The 21,776-nt window shown below is 44.3% G+C and overlaps 2 protein-coding genes across 9 annotated transcripts in view; one reads left to right on the top strand and one right to left on the bottom strand.

Annotated features, from left to right (window-relative positions):
• The window catches only part of APP (amyloid beta precursor protein), a 257,221-nt gene extending 249,127 nt beyond the window's left edge, over positions 1 to 8,094 (top strand). For all 8 annotated transcript variants that reach the window (XM_081802287.1, XM_081802282.1, XM_081802278.1 and 5 more), the window contains one exon: positions 6,899 to 8,094. In XM_081802287.1, coding sequence (XP_081658413.1) covers positions 6,899 to 7,000 — 102 coding nt within the window. In that variant the 3' untranslated portion in view covers positions 7,001 to 8,094. The remainder of the gene's footprint in view (positions 1 to 6,898) is intronic.
• Positions 1 to 21,776, bottom strand: part of JAM2 (junctional adhesion molecule 2) — a 427,760-nt gene that overhangs the window by 220,437 nt on the left and 185,547 nt on the right. The gene's annotated exons all lie outside the window — the stretch shown is intronic.

Raw genomic sequence — 21,776 nt, 5'->3', positions numbered from 1 at the left:
TGGAATTTAAGAAACAAAAACAGAGGATCATAGGGGAAGAAAGGAAAAAATAAGACAAAACCCAGAGAAGGAGACAAACCACAAGAGACTTTTAATCATAGGAAACAAACTGAGGGTTGCTGGAGGGGAGGGGGGTGGGGGGATGGGGTGGCTGGGTGACGGGCATGAAGGAGGGCACGTGATGGAATGAGCACTGGATGTTGTATGCAACTGATGAATCACTGACCTCTACCTCTGAAACTAATAATACATTGTATGTTAATTAATTGAATTTTTAAAAAAGAATGCTCACTCATTAAAAAGCCCCTTCTCGTTTCTTTAATATATTGTATGGGAGTTTTTTTATTTTTAATTGAAGTAGAGTTGACCTACAATGTTCTGTTAGCTTCAGGTGTACAACGGAGTGATTTGACAACTCTGTGTATTACACAGCGCTCAGCACAGTAAGTGTAGTCACCGTCTGTCACCAGTCATTGTACGTGTAATGCCCTCGGACTGATGAATCTACCCAAAAAGCATCTTCCTTTTTATCAGGTCTAGTGCCTATTTGGGGCGCCGAAGTCCAAAGAGCTGTATTGGTTTGCTAGAGCTGCCATTACAATGTCCGAAACTGGGTGGCTTAAACAACAGAAATTATTTCCTCACAATTCTGGAAGCTACAAGTCTGAGATCAGTGTGTCGGCGGGTTTGGTTTTTCTCTGAGGCCTCCCTCCTTGGCTTGTAGGGTGGCCTCCGTTGGGCCTTCACATCATCTTTTCTCTGTGCATGTCTGTGCCCTAATCTCCTCTTCCTGTAAGGACACCAGTATTGTCGGATTAGGGTCTGCCCCAGTGATCTCATTTAACCTTAATTACTATTTTAAAGACCCTGTCTCCAAATACAGTCAAATTTGAGGCACGAGGTTAGGACTTTAACATAGGTTTGGGGAGGATGCAGTTCAGCCTATAACAGAGCCCAGGGATGCTGGGCAGAAAAGCAAGGTCTCTCTCAGGGACTCTCTGCCATGGTTGTGCATGAGACTTACCAGCTACTTATTTAAAAGGTCCCAGCCCAGACCTAAGGAAACAATTTCCAAATGGGCTTAGAAGCTGAATGGTGAAAATGTTCCAGCTGAATTGGACATGCAGTCATTTTTGAGAATCCTTGATCTCTCTCCTTTCAGTCACCAGTCTGAAGTGTAGAAAATAGTATCTCTTGTGTACAGGAGAACTATCTACCTTTGTATTTTTTTTTTAAGATTTTATTTATCTATTTTAGAGAGGAGCATGAGTGGGGGGAGGGGCAGAAGGGGAGGGAGAGGGACAAGCAGACTCTGTGGTGAGCACAGAGCTGGAGGCTGGAGGCGAGTCTTGATTTTAAGACCCTGAGACCCTGACCTGAGCCAAAACCAAGAGTCCGAGGCTTAACCTGCTGAGCCATCCAGGCGCCCTGAGAACTAGTTACCTTTTAAGCCTCGTTACAGCCGCCTAGGTTAAAAGTTTCTTGTGGTTAGTCACCAAGAAGAGTCTCCTTGGATTTGGGTTGTCAGAGAATAAGTTGACACTTGAACACAGATTCCAGAAAAAAATTTTTTTTTTTTTCATTTTGAAGCCAGGAGGCATCCTTGAAGGAGCAGAATTGTAGGGAGGACAGTTGTTCAGCTCTTCTCTTGAGACTCATTCCGCTCACTACTTGAGAGCATCTAGAAACCTCTCCCGAGTGAGTGCCCTCCTTATATTGTGTTTCTTCTCCTTATTTCTTCTCATCTCCTCCTTCTGGAAAGTGCAGGTGTCGAGAGCCTGGAAACCACCCCCTTCTCCCTCTCCAGGCCTTCCTTGCTCTCCTTTCCGGAAGCATCCCCATTCGCGGTTCCACGTGGAACAGTGCTCGGCGGCCCCAGACCAGAACCTCATCCGAGGTGCCGTTTGCCATCCCTGCTGCCCTCGGGATGGTTATGGTCTGGCTGGGGTGGGTGAATGTGGACCTGAAGAGCTGCAGCCCACGGAGGCACCTAGGTTGTCTCCCCTGGTGCAGGCAATATCGGGTGCCGGCGGCGGGGGGTTGAGAGCAGCGTTTCTCCGAGAGCAGAGCAGCATCGACCCCGAATGGATGGGACCCTTCCCTGGACATTCTCTGCCCATCTCAGCAGGCTCTCACACTCTGGTCCCCAGGAGCAAGCTTATTCCCAGCTCTGGCTCACCTGCTTCATTAGCGAGTAACCCTGCCTCACTGAGAACGAATAAATGAGCGTTTCCAGTTAGACTGGCCTGCGTCTGTCAGGATGGAATACTGTCCTGCTCCACACCATCAGTGCGTGAAGAAACGATGAAAGGCCACGGTCTCCAGGACCTCCCTTCTCAGAGCGGGAAGATGCCTGCTGGAGATCGCAGAGACCTGGAAATGAAAACGAGCCCAGTGCTTTTATTAATAGAGCTGTTACCAGTTGAAAATTAGCGGTTGCCAGTTTTTGTTTTTAAAAAATAAGCAGTAAACATTGATGTGATGATTTGCTTAGCCCTGGGGCGCCTGGGTGGCTCAGTCGTTAAGCGTCTGCCTTCTGCTCAGGTCATGATCCCAGGGTCCTGGGATCAATCCCCGCATCGGGCTCCCCGCTCAGTGGGAAGCCTGCTTCTCCCTCTCCCACTCCCCCTGCTTGTGTTCCTGCTGTCGCTATCTCTCTCTCTGTCAAATAAATAAAATCTTTAAAATAAATAAATAAATAAAAAGATTTGCTTAGCCCTGAGGCCAGAGGTTCACTCCGTAAGCCATTAGCTAGCCACGCTCCCCAAGGAGTGACTGTGCTTTGTTGGTGTCTCAGGCGGTGATGTGACGGCCCTTTGTTCCACTCTGACCCTCAGGTGCCCACCGTCTCTGGTGGCTGAGGGTCCCAGCGCTGGCTGATCCCAATTGCTCCTGCTTTAATGAGGTCCTGCCCCGTCCACTGACCCCAGATGGCACTCTTCTACACTGATGTTGATTGACACTGGATATTCCAAAATGCATATTGTAGCTCTTTCCACCACTCCGCCTAAATGGAGACCTCTCCTTTAATAAGGGGGTTGGAGGGGACAGAGGGTTAAGGGTACAAACTGGCAGCAAGTTGTCAATGAGGCCTGGAGATCTAATGCACAGTATAAGGAATGTAGACCCCAAAACTGTATTGTAATCATCAAACTAGCTAAGAGGCTAGAACTTAATTATTCCAAACACTAATAAGAAAGGATAAGAATGGATAATTCTCTGACCTGACAGAGGTGCTAATTACCACTACAATAGCAAGCATTTTACAATGTATAAATGTATCAAGTTAACAGGTTGTATGTCCTAATTTACATAATATTATATGCCAAATATATCTCTGTAACAAAAAAAAAATTGGGGGTGGTGGCACAAATTCTCTTTATTATAGGGTATAAAAAATTTCTCCGTTCACGGGTCTGATAACTGGACCATCAGAAATCTCCCATCCTTCACACCTCCCCAGCCATCTGATTAATGATCTAAATAAGAAGAGAGGTCCCAGTTAGCTTTTTATGGAGTTACAGCATATGACTTTCCCTGATGAATGTGCCATCATACTGATAACATGATAAAAATATGTCCTGAGGGGTCCTTTCTTCCTGGCGAGAAGGTGACCCACCAGGGTGGAGTACCTGGCTACCTCTAACGGTGCTGTGCAGCAGTTGAATCCGGTTTAACCTGTGGATCAGGTTAAATGGGAAGCAGAAGTACAGAAAAGAGTGGCTGGACCCAGAACCTCTTGTGGCTGGAAGCAAACAGCAGGAAGAAATACTAGAAAGTCAAAGGAAAGCATCAGAGATGAATGATGATGAAGGCATAGCAAAGGAATCCATTGCCTGCCTGAAAGATCACTTAACATGGGCAACAAACAGAAGTGAACTACTCATAAAGGAGATGGAATTACAGTTAAGAAGATGAACGTGGACACGACTGAACACAAAACCCAACCCCGGGGGATTAGAGGAGGGATACTAGCTTGAAAACCTGGTTAATGTTTGCTTTGTTTTCCTTCCTGTTGCACGAGCTCTTTGGATGTTCTTACCCTCCATTGTGATTATGTATTAAGTCACTGGTTTATCTTCTCCTTTCCTTGGATGAGCTGAAATGGAATATCTTAGGCGCCAGGACTCTGTAGTTCAGCCTAGCTCAGTGTCATGCATGAAAGGAACACCCAGTAACACATCCTGCTATTATTCTACATAATAAAATTTAAAACGTGGAGTTTACTGGCTTACCGCACCCACACTGGAGACAACATGACACGGAGGAGACCCAGATAGAATTTCATCTCTGCAGTCTTGACAGTTGAGTTGTAAATTCCTCTGGATATAGTGAAGGAATAAAGGTTGAAGCCAGGCCAGAGTGCAGTGCAGAGGGTCCCGGGGTCTCCCATGAGACACAGGGCACAGAGCCGAGAGCCAGAAGAAGACTTAGGACCAGTTATTGATGCGATCTAATCCAGAAATTCGGGAGGGGGGGAATGTGCAGAGGTGGTGTGCACGTGTGTTTTCATCTCAGCAAGTGATAGGCGTTCTGCCTGGTGAGCCAACAGGGATTCTGTCCCCAACTCCATTGTTCCCTCATTCCTTCTAGAACAGGCATCACTGGCTTCAACTTCCCCCAGCTCTGCTTTAAGGGACATAATATTGAGGTTTAATATTGAGCTGTTAATGCCAAGGCCCTGCCTGCACTGTAGTGGGCTGGCCCTCACCTGGCGGCCCCCACCAGTGCAGTAGCTTAGCTCTGAAGGACCTGTCCCTGAGCTCCACCGGGGAGGAAGCCTGCCCCTTACCTGATGCTCTTCCTTTCGCGGTAGGTTTATCCGCGGATGTGAGTACTCAGTGCTGCACCTTGAGCTTCCGAGGGGCTCGGGATAAAGAGATACAACCCAAACTCCTTGGGCGCCATTTTATAAAACTAATTCCTCCTCCTGAAGCTCCCGAGCCCTCTGAGGCCTGAGGGCTCGGCCTCCCCGCTGCAGGAATGGCGAGGCTCGGGCTGCCCTCCCAGCAGCAAAAGATAATGAGGATTAGCAGGTGGAAAAGGGCCAAGAAGCAGGAACGTTAGACGCCTGCCTTCCACCCGGGCCTCGGCCTCCCATTTCTGGCAGGGCTGTTGGAAGCGTTTGGCTTTGGCCTTTGAAGAGGAGATAAATGATGAAGTTGCCAGGTGTTCCCCTGACGTTGATGAGTGCAGATGACAGGTGACAGCCCGTGCGAGGGTTGATGTGTTCCTGGAGGACAGACAAGCATGATATTCTAACCGTCGCGCAGCACTTTTTCTGTACTCGGAAACGCGGCAGCTTTGCACTGGATCTCCTCAGCAGGACTTTTTTTTTTTTTAATCTTGACACCATTTGAAATATCAGTTAAAAGGTGGCACAGGGACTAAAAGATGCCCAGGTTCGTATGGCCCTGGTGCTGCAGACAGGCTCTTTCCTGGCGAGCAGAGTCCGGGAGTGGATGAAATCCCTCCTCACTGGTGCTCATCTTTAATGACGGCGTTAGAACTGACAAGTCCGTGGCCAGTGACACAGTTGCCAGGCAAAGCACGGTGACCTCATCTGTGGACAACCCAGCCGGGCAAAGGACGAGGAGGGCTACGAAGAGCTCCTGCGATGGTTTCCCGTGAGGACGGCGGTGGGAGCGTCCGTTTGCGCGGTGTCCTCCGAGCGCGGACTTGGCGGAGCTCGTTGGCGGCTCTGTTCTCAGGGGAGGGGCCCCGGCCTGTGGTCGGAGGAACGTGAGGACCGGCCGCAGAGTGCGGGCATCTGACGGGGCCGCGGAACGGGAACGGCCCGTGGATGGGGAGTCGGGAATCGTGCACGGAGCGGGCGGTCTGAGGGAGCTGCTCGCCGTCCCGTCCCGGCTGTCCCGGCCTTGGCCGAGGGGGCGATTCCAGCTCCTCAGGAGGCGCAGTAACCAGGCTCAGCTCTCGTGCATTCGGCGGAGAGTTGAGTACTTCCTCCCTCCTGTGCAGTGTGGGTGGTGCGGCGGACACGCTAGATGATGTATCCGCGGACAGCCACTCCCCACTCGCGGGGCTGAGTACACCTTGTCGGATGTGCAGAGAGCAAATACCCCTTCCCAGCTCTGTCCTAACGGTGATGCGGGACCGGAGGCGGATGGGGCACGGCCAGGTTTACAGCTGCTGGCCTGCTCCTAGACGCACAGCACATCAACACAGAAGGTCTGTTTGTAAATCTTTGGCGGGACATACTTCTGTAGTCTTGGTACTCAGTTAAATATATATATGTGGGTGTGTATATAATCTAGAACATATTCTTTGAATATTTTTCCTCTTTTCCTTGCCACATGGCCCCTTTGATATAGGTAGATCATCCTTTTAATTAAAAGTCTCAGACCTCTTGTCATTTTAAATTTAGTGAAAGCAGGAACAAATTAAAATGAGTGTGGAAAGATAATCAGCATTCTAGAATTTATTTAAGCGTCTGCCAGTATACGTCGCTGACTCTCCATGATGCTCTTGGATTTTTATTTCCAGCTTAGCACCACACTCTCAAGTAAAACAGTTTTCCGTTGTGGCCTTTTGGTCCCTTAGTGAGCCAACAGGGAAAAAAAAAAATATTTATTGCGCTGCATGTATCCAGTTACTGTTAAGCGGAGTGGGGCAGGGGGTGCGGGGAGGGGGAAGCAACCAGTGAGCACTTTGTGGGCAGAGCCAGCTCGGCAAGGTTTTACGCGCCACCTGGTGGCCGGATGGAGCTCGGTCCTCACGTTCGTCCCTGTCCTCGTAACTGGTGGGCACAGGCATCCTGTTTGGAGGGGTCCGTGGGAAGGAAAGAAGCTAACTGTACTCCTTATCCTTTACCGTTCAGCGTGTGCACCCTCAAAGGATCAGTTTTCCTAATTCATTTTTCCTCGCCCTTGCATTTCAGGTTGACGCTGCAGTGACCCCAGAGGAGCGCCACCTCTCCAAGATGCAGCAGAATGGCTATGAAAACCCAACTTACAAGTTCTTCGAGCAAATGCAGAACTAGACCCCCGCCACAGCAGCCTCTGAAGTCGGACAGCAAAACCATTGCTTCACTACCCATCGGTGTTCATTTATAGAATAATGTGGAAAGAAACAAGCCCTTCCGTTTTATTATTTACTCATTATCGCCTTTCGACAGCCATGCTGTAACACAAGTAGATGCCTGAACTTGAATTAATATACAAATCAGCAATGTATTCTCTCTCTTTACATTCTGGTCTCTACATTATTAATGGGTTTTGTGTACTGTAAAGAACTTAGCTGTATCAAACTAGTGCATGAATAGATTCTCTCCTGATTATTTATCTCGTAGCCCCTTAGCCAGTTGTATATTATTCTTGTGGTTTGTGACCCAATTAAGTCCTACTTGAAATATGCTTTAAGAATCGATGGGGGATGCTTTGTGTGAACGTGGGAGTGTAGCTGCTTCTCTTGCCTACGTATTCTTTTCCTGATCACTATGCATTTAAAGTTGAGCATTTTTAAGTATTCCAAATGATCTAGAGAATTTTTTTCCATGATTGCATTTTACTGTACAGATTGCTGCTTCTGCTAGATTTGTGATATAGGAATTACAAGGATACACATTTACTCCTTTGTGCCTGTTTTATGTGCACACATTAGGCATTGAGAATTGAAACTTTTTTGTCCATGTACCTTTGGATCTTTGATAAAGAAAAGAATCCCTGTTCATTGTAAGCACTTTTACGGGTGAGGTGGGTGGGGGGAGGGAGTGCTCTGCTGGTCTCAAATTACCAGGAATTCTCCCAAAAAATCTTCCGCAGGATGATTGTACAGAATCATTGCTTATGACCATGATAGCTTTCTACACTGTATTACATAAATAAATTAAATAAAATCACCCTGGGCAAGAGTTTTCTTTAAAGGCTAACTAGGAACATTAAATATTCAGAGTCATTGGGGGTTGGGGGAGAAGAAGAGGCAGATGCAGTTTCTTTTAACAGGTCTAAAACGTTTTATTTATGACAGCGAAAGAAAGTGAAAGGGGAAGGCCTGCCTGGACAAACCCTTTAAGATTTGTCTTCAATTTGTATAAAACGGTGTTTTCATGTAAATAAATACATTCTTGGAGGAGCACCATTGTGCTGGTGTGAATGATTCCATGGTAACCACCTGCTGAGCACGAAGTCCCCCAGAGTGAGAAATCTCATGTAACCTAACCCTAGACATCCACACCTTTGTAGCTTAACTGCGAGTCTGAGTAGGAAATCGGGGCCAACATGCTTCTTCCGGTGCTAGTCAAATACTTCATTGACCTAATTCAGTTTTTAACTTGGTCCAGAGTATTTTGCAGCCGGATCTCGGTCCTCACGTTCATCCCTGTCCTCGTCTGCTTGGACTGCTGTAATGAAATACCACACACCAGGCAGCTTACAAAGCACAGAAATTTCCTTTTCCCAGGTCTGGAGATCGGCAGTCCACGGTCAAGGTGCCAGCCTGGCCATGTGAGGACCTTCCAGGTCGCAGATTACACATCGTGTAAGGGCGCTAATCCCATTTGAAGGATCCTCGTGACCTGAGTCACGTCCCAAAGCTTCTCCCCCCCCCCCCCCACCACCACCATACCATCACCTTGGGCATTACAATTTCAACATAAGAATTGTGAGGGGATACAGACATTCAGACAGACCATCACCATCTCAAATAAGAGATGAAGAGAAAACTTCTGGGGGAGTTCAAAGCTAAGACAAGCGGATAGCTGTCTCTAAGGCAGATTTTCTGAACTGTGGCACAACTGTTATTCTGTAGGGAATCATTCCTTGTTCTGGGGCGCTGTCCTGAGCATTGAAGGATGTTTAGCAGCATTTCTGGCCTCTACTCACGAGATGCCAGGAGCACTCCCCAGTTATGATTGTCAAAAATGTCTCCAGACATGGCCACATGCCCCTTGGTGGGGGCTAAATTGCCCCCACTTAGGAACCACTGCTCTAAAGCTATTTTAAAACAGTGTCTATGGGCATGATTTTTATCGGAGAAGTCTATCCAGTCGTTATCCCAGAGTTGTAAGAACACATGGACCTGGTGTTTCTGCTGTATTATGCTTGGAATCAGCTGAAAATGTGCGCAGGCCTTCCCATTTTAGCTTTAGATGCGACCTTCTAAGTTAAAACACTGAGCACAGAAAATTAATCAAGGTTGTGTTATCATGCACTCTGCTCGATGAATAGACTCAATTAAAACTTGTCTGAGTGTGTCCTGTTTTCATGAGAACAAAACAGCTCTCTCCCTTCTGTTAAGGGCACTTAGACATGACGGCTATCTGAAGGTGCATATGAGAGTTTGGGTCTAAGTTTGAGTTTCGTTTTGCCTGGCTAGAAGGTAGCCAGTGGGGGAAAGTTAGGGGAAAGTAGGACAGTACATTGCTCAGGACACTGGTGAATTGAAACCGACTTGCTCAAAGGTATATTATGTTACTCCCAGGCAGACTTCAATCCCAGTAACCGCAAGTTTTAACTTTGATCATTTCAGAGCTAAGGAGAAAATCTAAAGCCTATGTAGATAGATTTTATAGATACATAGGTAGAATTTATGAAAAGAAATGAGAACGCTTTCTAATCGTGGTTTTCAACTTGAGATACATTGAATCCCCAAATGGTCCGGGGATTAATCAATAAGCAATTTGTCCAGCCCAGAGATCAGTGAGACCTGGGGGTAGTTTGGCATGGCCAACCTGATGGGTGACATATGGCATCTCAACATAGTTTTGATTTGCATTTATCTTACTATGAATAAAGTTCAATATTCTTTGATCTTTTCAAGGGCCATTTTGTGTTTCTGAATTTTCTGTTCCTGTCTTTCGTTTGGGGCTTGAAATCTATTTTGCCAGCAGGATTGCAAACCTGACTGCCTTACTATTTCCATTTGCCTGATAAATCTTTGTCCACCCCTTTTATTTTTACCTTTTTCGATTCCTGTGTTTTAAGCGTGTGACTTGTGTACGGCACAGAACTGGAGTTTTGCTATATGAGCCGATTTGGAAGTCTTTTTGGCTTAATAGGCAAGTCAGGCGCATTCAGTTTTATGATATGACTGCTGTTTGCTCTCAGCTCTGTCATCTGTTGTAATTACTGAGTGTATTATATTTACTGTGTCTTGGCGAACGCGTATGTGCATACATGCGTGCGTGCGTGCTTGGGGTTTATAGGAAGCTTTGTATTTTCATTCTAGTGGTTACTTTTTTACTAATGATTTTTGTAGTGCGCTCCCTTTTTTCTCAACTTCTATGAGGTGTCTTTACCAAATGACATTCTTTGACCCCTTCCTACCACCACCTACACAACAGTGAATGGTCTTAACCCTGCTTTTCCCCTTTTCTCCCCCTTCTCCCATTTTTTTCAGTTGTATTTGTTCTATTTATTCAGACATAAATGTTTATATATTTTTCTTCAACCCCTGATGCCACCCAATTTTAGTCTCAACTCTATAAGTGGAATATGTGAAATGCTCTCCAATGGTCTTTTGTCCCCAGACATCTTTTGGTTGGATGAAGCTCACCCTCCAGTTAGAAACTGTTAGAATTCCTCAGCAAGAGCATGTGTGGGAGGTGCCTAAGGGTCAGTTGGAGGAGCGTGGGACTCTTGATCTCAGGGTCGTGAGTTCGAGCCCCATGTTGGGTATGGAGATTACTAAAAAATTTTAAAACAGCACATGTGGACAGTATCCCTAAAGTTCTAACACATTCAAAACTGATTTTCTATGACCTTGAAACTTGAGGGCACCTTCCTTTTCCTTAAGTGTCTAGAAAATGCTGCCCCACTGTTTCCTTGCTTCGTATGTTGTTGAGAAATCCGAAGCCAATCTACCTCTCTTTCCTGTGTTAAGTGTTTTCGTTTTTTGCCTAGAGGCTCTGAGAATTTTTTTTTCTTTTTCTTTAAAGTCTAATAATTCCGAGTTGATTATTCATGCAGTTTTCCTAGGTAACCCCCAAGGCCCTTTCAATGTGTCAATTCAGTTCTTTATTTCTGGAACTTTTTCTTGGATTACGGTCTTAAATACTCTGTTCCATTATTTTGTTTTCTTCTTCAGAGACACCAGGAGTACACACTTTTGACCTCCTTTTGCTCATTTCCATTTCAACCTCATTCTGATCCCTTTTTTTAATTTATTTTCTCATTTTCCATTCTCTTGTTTGTTTTCCTTCTCCTACTCAGTTCCCTTTATTAAGTTTTTATTTGAACCCATTCTCCTGTGGGCACCTTGTAGCCTGTTCTTTATTACTGATACAGTCCTGTGATTTTCTCCTCTGTCTTTCCTAAATTCAATCAGCTCTCGTTGCATTTCTTTCTGATTTTTTCTTGATTTCTCTCAGCTTTTGTATTTCTGATTCGGGGGATTTTCCATATCCCCAGATGCACGTTGGAGACTCTTCAATTCAGTGTTGTGTTGCAATTCTTGTCAACTTTATGGTTGTTTTGTTGGGGAGACTTCACGAGCAGAGGAGCTTTTATTCATAACGTCTCACTTTTCACAGTCATTCTCTCTAGAAATGGTCTGCTTTTTTCTGTTTGTATTCATGTCATGGGCAGGTGCCTAGTTAAGAGCACATTCTTCTGTCCTGCTCTGTTCTGTGTTCTATTCTTTCATGGGTGGTGTTGGGAGGGCAGGACCAAGTGTGTCTTTTTCCTGTTCTCTGTAGGATTCTTCATTTTTGCTCCTTCTTTCCCTTCACTGCCTGCCTCCCAGGAACACCTCCTCTTCTCCATAGTTTGCATTCTCCCACAGAACCTTGGGCTTCTCCAAGTCACCCTCTCTGGTCCCGCCCCCTTGCAGACCCCTCTCTGTAGACAGGGGTATATGCTACCAAGTCCCCCTTTGTGTTCATTATTTTTGTATATATTCTTTCATTTTCTCTTTTGAGGGTGGTTTTGTCTTTTTTTTTCCCCCCCTCAAAGTCCCTGGCTCCTCTCAGGTCTTTCCTCAGGATGTTCAGACCTCTTTACCCCCATTGCTGCACCCACCCATTGGTTTGTGGCGGCTGCCACAGACCAGCAGTGGGCATGCTGTTGGAATGTGTTTTGATTTGTTTGTTTCCTCTACTTATACTTTGAAGGTTGCAGTTTCTCTTCCTCTTAGTAATGCTGACGAGGGAGTTTGAACCACCATTATGGGGAAATCCCCACGCTAGTATGTTTGAAAAGCTCCCGCAGGTGATTCCTATATGCAATAACAGGGTGGAGAACCACAATGTGCTTTGTTGTTGTTGTTTTTAAGATTTTATTTATTTATTTGAGAGAGAGAGACAGAGCATGAGCAGGGGGAGGAGGCAGAGGAAGAGAGAGGGAGAAGCAGACTCCCCGCTGAGCAGGGAGCCCGATGCGGGGCTCGATCCCAGGACCCTGGGATCATGACCTGAGCTGAAGGCAGACGCTTAACCGACTGAGCCACCCAGGCGACCCTCACAATGCTCTTTTAACTTGTTTTACATATATTGCCTCAAAAATATTTTGGCTTCCTGGCCATGACCATCTGGTTTTCTTTCTACCTGAGTCCTCCATGGAGTGCTATGTCTTCAGAGCTGTGTTTCTCAAAGGCTCTCTCTCCCGTATCGGAATGACCTGGAAGCCTTGCCAAAAAAAATGCAATTTCCTGGATCCCATCTTGGATCTACTTAGATAATCTCTGGAGTCTCAGGACTCCTCATTTTGAATAAGCACATCCTTCAATGATTGTATAAGCCATGAAAGTTCATAAGAATTGTGGCTTTAGATGTTGGTGGCCCCAAAGGCTCTGTCCTCAAGTTTCTCTTTTATACACTGTCCCTAAGTAACCTCAGCCACATGGAAAATATTCCTTATAACTCATGTGCAAAACTTAGATCTTCTCCCTGAGTTGCAGACCCAGATTCCTTTTTTTTTTTTTTTTTTAGATTTTATTAATTTATTTGACAGAGAGAGAGACACAGCGAGAGAAGGAACACAAGCAGCAGGGGTGGGAGAGGGAGAAGCAGGGGAGCAGGGAGCCCGATGCAGGGCTGGATCCCAGGACCCTGGGATCATGACCTGAGCCGAAGGCAGACACTTAACGACTGAGCCACCCAGGCGCCCCCCCATTTTTGTTTTAATAATATACATTGTGATTACAAATGCTATGCATGCTAACTGTAGATAATACAGAATATAGGAAGAAAAAGGATTCACCCATAATCCCCCCATCCAGACAGAAGTATTGTTAATACTTTTGCATATATACTTTCAGTATTTTTAAGTCACATAGATTTACCTCACTTGCCATTTTTTCATATTCTGGAACCTATTTCCTGCTTTTCCACTTGCTTTAATATGTACATATTCTCATGTCACCTAAAGATTTCTTAACTATTTTTAAAGACCATAAAAGGATATTTAATCTACCTTCTTGGGGAATTTTTTATTATTACAATGTTTAAGCCAATATCTTTGACCACAAATCAATGTGTTCTTTAGTTTTTGCTTTTTAATAAAAGCTAATTTAACATCTGCTTCAAGAATGCACACAAATCAGGCTCAGCCTCAGTCTCCTGATTTGTAAAATAATAGTTCTTCATAAAGTGGTCATGAGGATTAAATCTGTTCATATATATGAAGTGGTCAGAACGTTGTCTGACATGGAGTAAATGGTATTTAAGTGTTAGCTACTCAGGGGAGTATCTGAAAAGTAGAAGGGTATTTGTAATTCTTACCTCTTTATCCATAATATCAAAATTTTCAAAAAAGGAAGTCCCGCCCTCATCAGTAGTATATGTGAGTGTCCTCTCAAAGTACCCCAGGACTAAGGGGGACTTGGATAATGTCGCATATTGCCAAGCTGAAATGAAAAAAGAAAGACTAATTTTGGCCTCACTGTACCTACCATTTTCCTATGAGGCTGGTTGTTCAGGGATAATTCTCTTGTAGAAGATTCTTGAAAGGTCCTTGAGACCATTCTCTTCTCTTCCTTCTTCCCTATGTACAGATAGAAGGACCCTACAGTGGTGTGATTTTCTGTACATAGGAAAAATCAGAGCACAAAACACTATGTAATTCCCTTGCTTTTATTACATATATGTATACATTTTTAAAGATTTTATTCATTTATTTGACAGAGAGAGAGAGCGCGTGCACACAAGCAGGGGGAGCGGCAGAGAGAGAGGGAGAAGCAGGCTGAGCGGAGAGCTGGTCAGACGTGGGGCTCGATCCCAGGACCCTGGGATCATGACCTGAGCCGAAGGCAGACGCTTAACGACTGAGCCGCCCAGGCATCCCTGATGATACATACCTCCTTGTGGAATACACTTGCAGATCAGATCAGAATATGAAGATCCGCTGGGGTTATTAAAGCAACAAAAGCTGTTGTCCACCCCTTCTGGTAACTGAGAGGGCCTGAGGCGAACCAGCAGGCAATGCCTCATTTCGAACACTGCTCTCTGTTTGAAAAGGTTTTAGAGTGATTTCCAGAGTAAATAATTTTAATTGTCGGGAAGTTGTCTTGGAAAACTAAGTATTCTTGGATAATCTGTTTGACACACCTCAGAGCCTACTACAATTTTTAACCACCCTAAACTTAGTTTTTCTTAAGCTATGCTCTATTTCTCCAAACTCAGAATCTTTCTTAGGGACCTCAAACATTCCTCCTTCGGTTTGTGAGGTGGCCACAGCTGCTTCATCTCGGCTCATTCATTCACGTCACACTGTTATTGAATGTCTACTGTATACACCCAGACAGGGCCAGGGATGGGGAATACAGTGGTTAAAAAACAAACATGTGCTTTCACTCTCAAGACCTTACAAGTCTCCGAGTTACCATGACGACCCAATCAGTGATTGCACACTAACAATTTTTATTTTGCCACAAGTCTGCGATTTGAATAGGGCTCAATGGACAAGGCTCGTGTCCGCATAGTATGAACTGGGGCAGCTCGACTAAAGGCTGGAGGATCTGTTTCCAAGATGGTGCACTCACATGGCTGGCAAGTTGGTGCGGGCTGTCAGCTTGGGAGTTTGGCCAGAAGCCTCAGTTCCCCTCCACGTGTGCCTCTTCACGTGGCCTGGACCTTCTGAGAACATGGTGGCAGAATTCCAAGGGTGAATGTCCCAAAAAAGAGAGCAGAAACTATAATTTTTGCCCTTTTATGTCCTGGTCTCAGAATTTCCATGATATCATCTCTGTCATACCCAATTCATGGAAGGAGTCACAAGACTTACCTCAGATCAAAGTGAGGGCACATAGATTTTATCTCTTGATGAAAACCATGTTGGAAAACTGTGGACATGTTTTAAAACCACTACATTAAAAAAACATGTATATGTATATATATTCCATTAGAATAAGTAGAGGTGATAGCCATTCCTCTTTCTTGATCTGCTTAGCATAATGAACTGGTAATGAAAGACTGTTTGGGGCACACAAAGGATGTAGCTCAATTCCCTTGGGTAGGACAATTTCTTTTTATATTTTCCATTCTGGACCTGTCCCCTGAACTTCAGATTCCCTATTGCCTGCTGATCTCTCCATTTGAATATTTAACAGACATCTCATACTTAGCGTGCTCAACATCAAGCTCCAGATGTCTTACTCCTCCTATTGCCCTTCCATTCTCATGGAATGACAACTCCTGCTCTTCCAGTTGCTTAGGCCAAAAATCACAACCCACTGGTTATCCATTGGCCTTATTCCCTTATCTCCTTTAGGTCTTTGATGGAATGCCATTGTTTTGATGATGTTGTTCCCGACCAATCTGGTTAAAACTAAACTCCCTCCCTGCCCCCAGCATTTCCTACACCCCTGCCCCCCATCATTTTTCTCCTCGGCACCATCTTACTTTTATTTGCTTACTGCCCTCCTTCCGTGACAATATAAATTCCATAAAGGCAAGATTTTGTTTGGCTACTCATGAAAGCTCTGTGTATATGAAAGAAGATTCTTCTTCAAGCCAAAAGATGATCCCCAAAACACTGACTCCCAGCAGACACCTCAGCTCTGTCCTCTGAGTGTTCCCTCACAGAGGCCCATGGGTATGCAGGGTCTGGCCCACAGACTCTTATGAGACTCTCTGAAGATGTTTCTGGCTAAAGATTTTGTATCTTTTTTTTTTTAAGATTTTATTTATTTATTTGAGAGAGAGAGAGAGCATGAGTGAGGGGAGGGGCAGAGGGAGAGGGAAAAGCAGACTCTCCACTGAGCAGAAGTCCAATGAGAGAGACGCAGGGCTCCCTCCCAGGACCCTGAGATCATGACCTGAGCCCAAGGCAGACGCTTAACCAACTGAGATACCCAGGCGCCCCAAGATTTTGTACCTTTATCTCTAAGAGAATAGGAATGTATTACATTTGACTTTATGACTGTTTTTTTAAAAATAAATGAAGTAGTCCTCAGATCCCCAAGCTACCTCTCATTCTAGTTACCAAAATTTTGCCCAAACGTTTAAGATCAAAGACATATTCAAGGGGAAGGGGCATTAAGGATTATTTAGATAGGTCCCTTATTTTACTGAGGAGGAAAGTAAGCCCAGTGTTGTGAGGTGACTTACCCACAGCTCTGGCCAAGGTGAGCAGGACTCTGGTCTGTTCCTCTTACATCCAGCTCTCACTGAGACCTATGTTTGTTTTTGTTTTTGTTTTTTTCCCCTTAAGACTCCATATTAGAGCTTGTAATGCCCTCCCTTAAAACGAAGTCTTGGCTCTCCCAAACCTCTACCTTGTTTCCCTAACATCCTTCCTCACCCCCACCCAGTGGTATAGTGCAGAGCGCCCCCCAGTGAATTCAGGGAATTTCCCCAACAGCATTTAGGGCAATCTCACTGGGAGAAATGACCCATGTGGGAGAGGGTGCCCAAAAGTATCATTTGGTCTTCCTCCCGGGTATCCTATATGGGATAAGGTATGTGCCCCTTTCCATAATGGTAAATGTTGGACTGCCAAGACCGAATTCATCTTAAATGCCACAGCCAGGTTGTATAAATACCTTATGTATTGTTTTCAAATTATGTCAGAAAAAGACTAACTTCAAGGCGTTAATAAGGTAAAATGGAAAGTTACCTCTCTAGGTGCACCTGGGTGGCTCAGTCGTTAAGTGTCTGCCTTCAGCTCAGGTCACGGTCCCAGGGTCCTGGGATCAAGCCCCACATCGGGCTCCCTGCTCAGTCGAAAGCCTGCTTCTCCCTCTCCGACTCCCCCTGCTTGTGTTCCCTCTCTTGCTGTGTCTCTCTCTGTCAAATAAATAAAAAGAAAATTTAAAAAAAAAAAAAAAGAAAGAAAAGAAAGTCACTTCTCTAATAGGCCACACAGATACGGGATTTGATCATTATCCTACAGTAGCTTCATGTTCTGAAAGTCCCCACCCCATCCCCGATAGCGTCCCCTATGTAACTATGATTTTGTTGGGTCAAGAGAATGCGTTATGTCTCCAGTTTTCACTGTGGTGAATAGTAGAGCATGAGATTGGTGGAGGGGCCAAGGAGGCCAGGTTAGGACAGAAAATTTACCAGAAAAAATGTAAAAAGTCTTCTAATGGTTCTAATGATTTTCTTCTCTAAGAGGCAAACACTCGGGCGCCTGGGTGGCTCAGTTGGTTAAGCGACTGCCTTCGGCTCAGGTCATGATCCTGGAGTCCCGGGATGGAGTCCCGCATCGGGCTCCCTGCTCAGCGGGGAGTCTGCTTCTCCCTCTGGCCCTCCCCCCTCTCATGTGCTCTCTCTCATTCTCTCTCTCTCAAATAAATAAATAAAATCTTTAAAAAAAAAAAAAAGAGGCAAACACTCAGGAGCAAATAGGTGAGGAGGAAAATACATAACGTGGTGGTGTTCTCCCCCTCTTCTTTCCAGAAGAAGGTTAAAGGAAGAATTGCGATGTCTTAGTTAAAATAAAGCTGCAGGTGCACCGTGGGTTTCAGGTGGTGTGGGCGGGGACCCCCGGCTGTCCCTGCCCTGCCGACCGGGGCTGACATTCTGGGTTTTGCCTTTTGGCAGGGAGCGCTTCCCAGCAGTTACCTAGCAGGCAGAACCACAGCACCGGGCTGCCCATCACATCTGCCGGATGATCATTTTCATGGCAGCAAGTGATTCTGCAGACGAGAAACGATTGGAACGTTCCCACTCAAAGGACAGCTGGAGGGAATTTTTTCTTTTTCCTGTCCTAGACAGTAGGCAGAATCCTAACGTCAGAAAACTTTGAGGAAAAGAGAAAAAGAAAAAAAGAAAAAAAAAGAGTAACAGAACACAGATGTTTTCTTTAAAGAAAGGAAAAGCACAATAGCCAGATGGAAAGGAACCTAGAATGAATGTCCAAAAACGGTTTAGTCTACGATGATGCAAACGGCTTTGACACTGGCATTCTCGTCGAATCTACATTTTACTAAACTAATTGCAAAGCCAGCCCTGTGTTGTCTGAGCATTCGGGTTTTTTACTGTTTACGCTCACGGGTTTTGTGGATAGTGGATTAGTTGCATTTTAATGCCCGGAGGCGAAAAGATGAAACTATTCCGAGGATGGTAATGGATGAAAAAGCACCCTGCTGCTCGCGGTTTCAGACACACAACTACGTGATTTTCTGTTTTAATGTATGTTGCCTGTGCTGGTTTTACTGTTCTGACAACATCCCCAGAGATTTCTCCCGAACAATCCAGTGTCTTCTGCCTACTATTCTGCTCTATGCCATCCTCCAAATTGTTCCTTAAAATTTCCTAAAATTACAGATAAGTCTGGCAAATGTATATGGCTCACTACACATAAATCTACTTAATTTTCACACGTAAAAGTGGATTAACTTAAAGGGAAAGAAAATGACTCCAAGGAAACAAAATGTTGGTGAAAGGTGGCAAAGTTTTAAGGAGGATGTAGACCCACCAAGGCTTGGAGAATATTTACTCTGGCTGCCCAGCGGGTGAGTCTCTCTATCTTAGCGTGATAAAATACTGGATCTTACCCACGACCAGTGTAATGTTTCCTGTCTTGAAGCTTGGCAGGCACAAGTGGCCTCGTCAGATCCTGTCTTTTCCTTCAGAAAGCAACTCGAGTGCCGCGGACATTCCAAAACTTAATGCAGTAATTATCTGTTCTCAACTACCAGCGTGGAGCCCTTTTAGATTAAATTCAGATGGGCCAGAGGCACAGGGTGCCCCTTCCAGACACAACCCAGTGATTTCTAATCATTTCATTGGCAGCGAGGCTCCACTGGGTATTTTTTTTTTTTTTTTAAAGATTTCATTTATTTGACAGAGACACAGCGAGAGAGGGAACACAAGCAGGGGGAGTGGGAGAGGGAAAAGCAGGCTTCCCGCGGAGCAGAGAGCCTGATGTGGGGCTCGATTCCAGGACCTGGAATCATGACCTGAGCCGAAGGCAGCCGCCTAACGACTGAGCCACTCAGGCACCCCTCCACTGGGTATTTAAATAACCCAGACAACAGCCCGCAAAAGGGTTCTCCCCCCCTTTTTTTTTTCTGGAGTGAGGAGGGAGTCGTATGGGAAGGTAAGGAGAGAGATCTTAGAAGATGCACAAATGACCCTTGCAAATAAATCTTTTCCAATCTGAATAGCAAATTGATCCTTGAACTTTTCACGTTTGGCTTTTTCCTTCGTCTCATCAATCAAGCACGTAAAAAATTGTTGGATCACTTCTATAAACAAGGCAGGTCAACGTGAAACTTCTAATGGGTTTTTCTTGAACTTTCCAATGAAGAATGTCCCAGGAGGGATTTGTCTATTGTCGTGGAGAACACAAAGCCACTCCCGGGTTTGCCATTGATTTGGGAAACAGCAGGGACGGATGACACTGACCCCGTCACTGTGACTGACACTCACATTCCCAGGATGCACACGGGCACACACGCACAGCAAAACCAGGCCAGGAAAGCACACCAACAAGAACCCATGAGCTAGAAATGGGACCCTTCAAATGAAGCTTCTTGGTTTTTAAAAATTGTTATAAAGAAATATTTGTATTTCCTCTGGGCCTTTAGTTTGAAATAGTCACCATATCGAAGCATTATGAAAATCACTAAAACCGGAGGCTAGAATTTGGAATCACCTTGAAATAAATGTCTAGGCTGAGCATTATTATCTCCAAGATATATATTTAGTTTAATGTTATAAAGGAATGGTATGAACCGAAAAGGAGATGAACCTCTTATTAACTAGATAGTATGCACAGGCATGAGGTGGAGATTTGGGTCATTAATACAAGCCCCTGATAAGAATATTCTGAGAGTTCTTAATACAGAAGAAGCAGCAAGGTACTATTCTGAATCCCGGGCTAAAACATTGACATTTGGCATTGCAGAGCCCAGGGCTATTAAGAAAGATGAATCAAAAAATAAATAAATAAAAAATAAAAATTAAAAATAAATAAAAAAATAAAAAGATGAATCCAGCTAAAAAAGCACAGGGCTGGAGAATGACTCTATTCCCTAGGGCTACCTGTTATGAGTGGATCCCTTTCCAGAATTTAGTTCTACCTTTTCTGGAGTGGAGAAGTAGAGATCTAATAAGATGAGAAAGAAAAGTATAGCAATGGCACCATCAGCTAGGACACATTATTTTAAACTTGAAACAGAACTGTATTCGTGATTTTGGTAATTGTGCAATGATTGTATAATGTTAACATTAGGGGAAGCTGGGTGAAGGGTATATGGAGTGCTCTGTACTATTTTTGAGTCTTTTTGTAAGTCTAAAATTCTTTCAAAGTAAAAGGTTAAAACAGTATTGTATGGTATCAGACTGTAAAAGAAATTAGCAGAGATGTATAAAAGTCCAGAGTCTATATGACTTTGTCTCCTTTTTGGATGATTATCAAGTTAATCCTTGTGGCCCCCATTGCCATTATTTATAAAAAGTTAAGTACTTTCATGGGGACTCAGTAGCTCTTGACAATGAAAGCCTCAAGGTGCACCTGTTTGAAGCAATTTAAATTGAAATGACACGAAACATAAATTAAGGTAGAACCAGTTCACTGAGAGCCATGATATTCACCAGATAACCCAGAGGCTGTGAAAGACAAATATTTTATTAGCAGTCTTGTAGTGGGAAAGAAATTTGGCCCCAAACGGAAGGAATGGATACCTTTGGGTCTCTATACTTTTCAAATGGTCTTTGTAATTTGCTTCTGACCAGTTTCTTACTTCTAACCACACCCTATTTTCCCTTCAATACACTGATTTTGAACTTTCGTTAGTGTTCACCATCTCTACGACATGACAATAAAGGTAAACAATTTGCATGGGGTACTTTAACATTTACTTTTTAATTTTCTGTACTATTATTATTTTATCGTCTATATAATGGTTTCATTATATCTTTTATTATTTGATTTTTAAAATAAAAAAATCAAGAACCGTATTTGTTAAGAAAACAAATACATTTTATTTTAAAATATTCCTATACATACAATGTCCCTTGGCATTCTCAATCTTCTAATTATTAAAAGTACATGTTAGGGCACCTGGGTAGGGCAGTTGGTTAAGCGTCTGACTCTTGGTTTTGGCTCAGGTCGTGATCTCAGGGTCATGAGATCAAGCCCAGAGTCAGGCCCCTCCACCCCGCTCACGCTCATGCTGTCTCTCTAAAATAAATGAATCTTAAAAAAAAAAAAAAAAAAAGATACATGTTCTATTGCCCAAAATTATGGCACCAAAAGTCACCTGGGGATAAGAAAAGAGGTGAGTGCAGAAGTTAGAGAAAAAAACCAAAAATGTCCTTGAACTCTTGAATAGCAAAGGGATCATTACATTCCTGTTGAAACATACTTAGGCAGTAAATGAGTTAAGTGGGTAAATGAATGAAATTTCAAAAGGTTTGCCAGCAGGAGGCA

The sequence above is a fragment of the Leptonychotes weddellii genome, chromosome 1, assembly GCF_054177405.1.
Source record: "Leptonychotes weddellii isolate Sample4059 chromosome 1, ASM5417740v2, whole genome shotgun sequence".
Taxonomy (NCBI): Eukaryota; Metazoa; Chordata; class Mammalia; order Carnivora; family Phocidae; genus Leptonychotes; species Leptonychotes weddellii.
The sequence above is the reverse complement of the archived record's forward strand: the minus strand, read 5'-3'. Positions and strand labels throughout refer to the sequence as shown.